At 43.8% G+C, this 5,363-nt stretch overlaps 1 protein-coding gene across 1 annotated transcript; it reads right to left on the reverse strand.

The window, feature by feature from the left end:
* Positions 1-97: 97 nt before the first annotated feature.
* gipc1 (GIPC PDZ domain containing family, member 1) lies at positions 98-4,057 on the reverse strand. Its single transcript, XM_031867896.1, has 7 exons — positions 3,823-4,057; positions 2,831-3,384; positions 2,544-2,729; positions 2,287-2,467; positions 2,067-2,179; positions 1,876-1,957; positions 98-1,771 (listed from the first exon to the last, which is right to left on the reverse strand). Exons 2-7 carry the CDS (start codon positions 3,128-3,130, stop codon positions 1,620-1,622), a joined length of 1,014 nt encoding a protein of 337 aa, XP_031723756.1. The 5' UTR covers positions 3,131-3,384; positions 3,823-4,057; the 3' UTR covers positions 98-1,619.
* Between the last annotated feature and the right edge of the window lie 1,306 nt (positions 4,058-5,363).

A 5,363-nucleotide genomic window follows, 5' to 3' on the forward strand; every position in this document is an offset into this window, starting at 1 on the left:
GGGGGGGGGGGCTTTGTGTGAATGTTGGGAAAAAAACAGCACAAAAAGCAGCTAACAGTGTTCGATAATCTGATCTATACGAACATGTTTTACACAACATACCAGAGTTTAGGAATGACCAAACAGAAGGCGAAACTGCCATGTCGATGTTATTATTGCATTATAATTGGACATTGACAACAGTGTAATACAAAGCCATCAAAATAACGTGTTCTTCTCAGTGTTACAGTGTTCTAGCATCAGTTTCATTACATTTAGATATTCATCACCTCTGACGAATGAAACAAGACTACAAAATAGCTTCATACATTTGGATATACTGAAAAAGGTTAACACCAAAACGCTTAATTAAGACATGTGTTTACCTACGCTGAGTAGTGGGTGCAGCATTGCCTGTTGTTTTTCTCTCTTTGAACAACACAAGTCAACACGTGATGGAAGTAGGTTGGTATCATTCTGCTGCAATGACAGGATACTTTTGCAGCACCAGGCGCCAGAATTCATACTTCAAACAAAAACGTAGAAAATGCAGGAAATGAAGGCATTTCGTTCTCAACGGATTCCTTTTTACACACCTACTCCATCTCGTTACTCTTCTTTAATACTGCCTTCTGTAATGCTTCAAAATAAAGTAGTTGCAACAGAAGATCAAATTCTTCATCCATTACACAAACCCTGTTTTAAAATAGACTTCACATCACTTTATATAAAAACATTAGCTATAAAAAAAAAAAAAACAAGTCAACACAACCCATAAACCGAGAACCACTCTGCTCCTCATCCTCACCTTCAAAAAAAGGTAAATTACAACTGATCTCCTCTAACACTGTCAAATGTATGAACGTTAACTTCACTACAGCGCGGAGTGTTTTAAAGGTGAATAAACACCACCGATCGTTTAGTCAGCAAGCTACATGTTACTATGAGTTTTGCAAATACTATTTTTATTTTACCCCAAAAAAACAAACAAAAAAAAGGACATAAAACCAGCATAATTCCTTATGAAGACAAAAGTATAACAGCACATGCTTGTAAAACTGATCCATAACAGTAACAGCGAGTGGTTCAGGACGTCACTGGGACTCAGGGAGGCCGATGCCTTGTTTTGTGCAGTAACTGGGCCACTCACCAGGTGACGTACAGCGCGATCTCTGTTTACGCAACACAGTGCAATGTGGAAAAATCACATTTCTTTTTTTTTTTTTTTGCCGAGTATCAAAGATCTACTTTTTGTTGTCTCTCATTGCTCCCATATTAGAGACTTGTGCTCCGCTTGTTCCACTGCCAACAACTACAACAATGACATGCAGGATCACGTGAGGCGGTCAAAGGGAAAGCTCATCAGCGTGTTCCTAGTAGTTTCTGGAAAAAGCCGGAAGACAAATAAAAGCACTTGGGAAATCATCAGAGTCATCTTCTTCTCCCATTAACTGCCGTTGTCCTCTTTGTGTAGGCAGAGGCTCCCAAAAAGATAAGACTCTAAATTAAAAAAAAAAAAAAAATAGTAGGAGTATACACTGGAATAAAAACAAACTCATGACGGTAGTGTTGTGTTTTCTAGTAGTGCTGAATGTTGTGGGTGCCACACACGGGTTGTTCTGCTCCGACAGCGTCAGAGGTTACACTCGCCCGACCTTCGCATCGCCGATGGCTCCCCAGACGTCAAAAACAAATTCGTCTGGGAAGGCAAAGTCCCCGAGGGTTTGATCCAAAGCCTCTGCAAACTCATCCGGGTTCTTCTTGTCCTTTCCCAGCTCCACCATGGTAGCCGCTGAGGAGACGGAGAAAGGGCAGAGAAGATGTAGTGAACATGAAAACAGCCAGCGACACAAGTTCTAATTTTGACGCTTATAGAGCCAACATTCATACACTTACCCAGCTCGCTGTCTCTGATGCCCATGTAGCTCTCAAGCAGGTCATCCACCTTCTCAATTGCCCTTTCCTCAAACGCAGAGGGCTGGAGTGAAAAAGATTCAATGAGAAGACTCAGGCAACACAACCGGATTATGCTTTCTAAACAATACAGAGAGCCATTATCAGTCCACAGGTGCTATAAAAACACTTACCAGCTCCTCCACTGTAGCAGGACCTTTAGAGCGCAGCCGCAGAGTTCCTCTACCGGTCCCCAGCTGAACCCCTGAGGCCGACCTGGACCCTCCAGACCGCTGGCTGATCATATCTACGCAGAATGATAAAACAGAGATCCCTAAACACTTTGTTGAGGAGCATGTGTGGCTGTCATACAACATCCGAGATGAAATATCAGACAACTTCTCCCAAACCCACCAAAGGCCTTGAGGGGCTCCACCAGCTTGATGACGAACTCCTTCCCTTTGGGCAGCTCCTTCAGCATCTTGGCCACCTCGTAGTGTCGACACCCAATCAGGCGTTGGCCGTTGATCGACTCGATCATATCACCCACATTGATGACCTGGATCTGGTGAATCACGCTCCCCTCGCGGATTCGCTGAAAACAGCAAAACTCCGATAAATAATCCGCTCTCCAGCTCATCACTCTGTCCCTCCATGTTACTATTTCTCACCTTGATGAAAGCGTAGCCAGCTCCATTATCAGTGATCGTCAATCCTAGTGCATCCTCTCCTTTATACACCTCTATTTCCTTTCGCTGGCCTTTGATGTGGGCAAAAATAAAGTCCTCTAGCCCAATCTGTCCTCCCAACAGTTTATCCATGTCCACCTTGTGAGTGTTCAGTGTGCAAAACATAACCTGTGGAGGGACACAACAAACAGGTTGGATTTACAACAATGCCTTCTCCCCCTGGTAAACTCAAGCAAACCTATTTATCCTCGCAATCAGCGGTGACTCACCTCGGCCGGCGGTATCCCGAAGGCCTCGCCAATCTTGGCATAGAGCTCCCGCACGTTGCTGAAACCCTCTATACGGCCCGTTGGGCTGCCGTGGGCGAGCTGAGTGTGGAAGATGAGGCGAGGTCGCATGCTGCTGGGTGGAGGAGGCAGACCTTCAGAGGCGGCACCTTCTCCCAGCCCAACAACACCTCCATCTAGGCCATCCATACCCGGCACATTGAGACCTGCGCGGATGGGCTCCGCTTCCTCGTTCTCGACCAGCGGGGACGCCTTCTTCCTTCTTCCCAAACCCAGAGGCATAGTACTGCTACAGGGGGAGCAGAGGGAGGAGGCTGCTAAGGTGGTGGGGGGGGTTTACGCTATGATCAGACCAACATACACCTGTTCAGCTGCAGGTCTGTTGGATGTTTACGTCACAGTAATAGTGTGGTCCTCCAGACCAGCTTGAAAGCCGTCTCAACCAGGCCCCAGAATGGATATAGAAGTCCACACATCAGAGCAGTTTACATAGCTGGATCTGTCACGTCCAGCAGCCTGCAGTGGGTGGTCCTCAGCTGGAAGACAGAGACAGACATCCTCTCATTTTCATGAATTTACCAAAGTTGTGACATCTCGGTTTTAAGTGTAAACATGCTGTGTCCTTACTTCTTGAAATAGTAACAACGTTATAATGTTGGTTTCTATTAGCACTGGCTAATTATACCTTAGCTTGGACAGTCAGGACAACAAATAGAGCTAATGTTAGCTGCTAGTGAGGCACATTTTCCACACATCTTCAAGCAGTGACAACTCTCACGTAGCTAGCAGCCTAGCCCGTCGCTTCTACAAACCCGGCAGCTATAAACCAGTGACTAGTTAATCCCTAAATTACACGCGTGGCGGTTTCTGGCGTGGTTGAGTAGCTCAGATGAGAGAGCTAGTTAGCTAGCTTTACTATTTTCCTCTAAATGTGAACAGTAGGGAGTAAACATGGCAGGCCGGGTCATTCTTACCAGGGAGCAGGAGTTTTAGCCAACTGTCGTTAGCTCGTCCTGCTAGCTTAGCCTGCTAACGGTTCTGCTGTGAGTTGTCAAAACAAATTAAAACAAAAACGTTTCGCTTGCAAACTGAGAAAGTCCAGTATGTGTTGCTGCTCTGCTCCTGACAGGTTGGCTCAGATTGTAACAAGTACCGAGCCTGTGAACGCTGCTGCTGCTGTAGGTTTAGCTTTAGCCCAGCAGGGGTGGACCAATGACGCCTTCAGGTTCCCTCGTAAATCCCCCTTTCCCAATTGAGCGACTGTTCCAAAGTCGTAAATATGACTTGGCCAACAACTCTGAACTTGATTAGAAGCATTTTATATATCATCTGTACTTCGTGCTTCAGCACAAGAATGAAGAGGGGGTAAATACGAGGCATGTGTGTGCAGTTTTAGGGCACTTTTGTATGCGTGTTTGTATGAGAGGTGGCTTTAAGTTGGCTCAGGTGTCAAAGTCACAAATACTATATTTTCATTAGAGACATGAACGTGTCTGCTTTAGTGCTTTATAGAGTCTTGTTTTAGTTTGTCTTGTTTATCTTATTTTAGTTTGTGTTGTTTATCTTGTTTTAGTTTGTCTTGTTTATCGTGTTCTAGTTTGTTCTAGTAGTCGTAGTAGTAGTCGTGAATATACACTGCCCTCTGGTAGTCTCGATGCATAACTACACTGCTGTGTACTGTAAAAGTCTTATTATGAAGGTCTTGCTATACCGGAAACAGACAGTTCGCCTTCAAAGTAAAGGTCGCGCGTTTTCAAACGTGTTTGCTCCTGGGATCAATTTAATGAAAGCTAAATTAAATAAATAAAAAAAATTTAATGTCTACTTGGTCATACCTCTTCCATCCATATAAAACACACGAAACCTCTGGAAAAACTACACAACCTCTACACAACCTTTCAGCTTGACAGATTCTTCTGCACAGCAGAGACATAAAAACAAAATCAATCTATGCATTTAATGTTGAACGAGGTCCAGTTAGAGAGAATTTCCTCACGCAAAGGTCCGGAACATCTCAATGTCTTGCGCTATGATTTAGTCCCATATACTGTATATATTAAAGTAGCCTAGCAGTTTTATTAACACAAAATTAAATGAACAAAAGTCTTTCATAAAAGGGTGAAAATTCTGCCTTTGACAACTGTAATTAAAAGACTGTTGGATCTAGTCTTACAATAAATATGTACAATAAATACATATGATATTCATACTGCTGGTGTAGAGCAGAAATCAGGGCAATTAATACCATTAGTCCAACCTTTGAAATCCAAATCCTGCCCTGGGTTTACACTGTAAATCACTAAAAGAAGGGAAGCAATAGATAGTTGCACATCACAACTGTCCATGAAAGCTACTTTTTTAAAAATCAAACAGAAAAATGTTGGAAGGTTTGTCGCCTTTCTAACTATAATCTGCTGCTTTTCTCTCTTCGGTCACTCATTTTTAGTTTTGACAGTTGTATATAAGGTCCGGCCCTCCAGTGGGCCACAATGAGTAGTTACACCGGCTCCAGGGA

This window comes from Anarrhichthys ocellatus, unplaced genomic scaffold (genome assembly GCF_004355925.1).
Source record: "Anarrhichthys ocellatus isolate YVR2014 unplaced genomic scaffold, GSC_Weel_1.0 scaffold40, whole genome shotgun sequence".
Classification (NCBI taxonomy): domain Eukaryota; kingdom Metazoa; phylum Chordata; class Actinopteri; order Perciformes; family Anarhichadidae; genus Anarrhichthys; species Anarrhichthys ocellatus.

What these genes read in the sequence shown, in the direction of transcription:
- gipc1 (XM_031867896.1), bottom strand. Translation starts at nt 3,130, where the DNA reads ATGCCTCTGGGTTTGGGAAGAAGGAAGAAGGCGTCCCCGCTGGTCGAG. An exon ending in TCGGGATACCGCCGGCCGAG is followed by an intron (nt 2,730 to 2,830) that starts GTGAGTCACCGC and finishes GTCCCTCCACAG; the next exon opens with GTTATGTTTTGCACACTGAA. An exon ending in CTGCTACAGTGGAGGAGCTG is followed by an intron (nt 1,958 to 2,066) that starts GTAAGTGTTTTT and finishes TTTTCACTCCAG; the next exon opens with CCCTCTGCGTTTGAGGAAAG.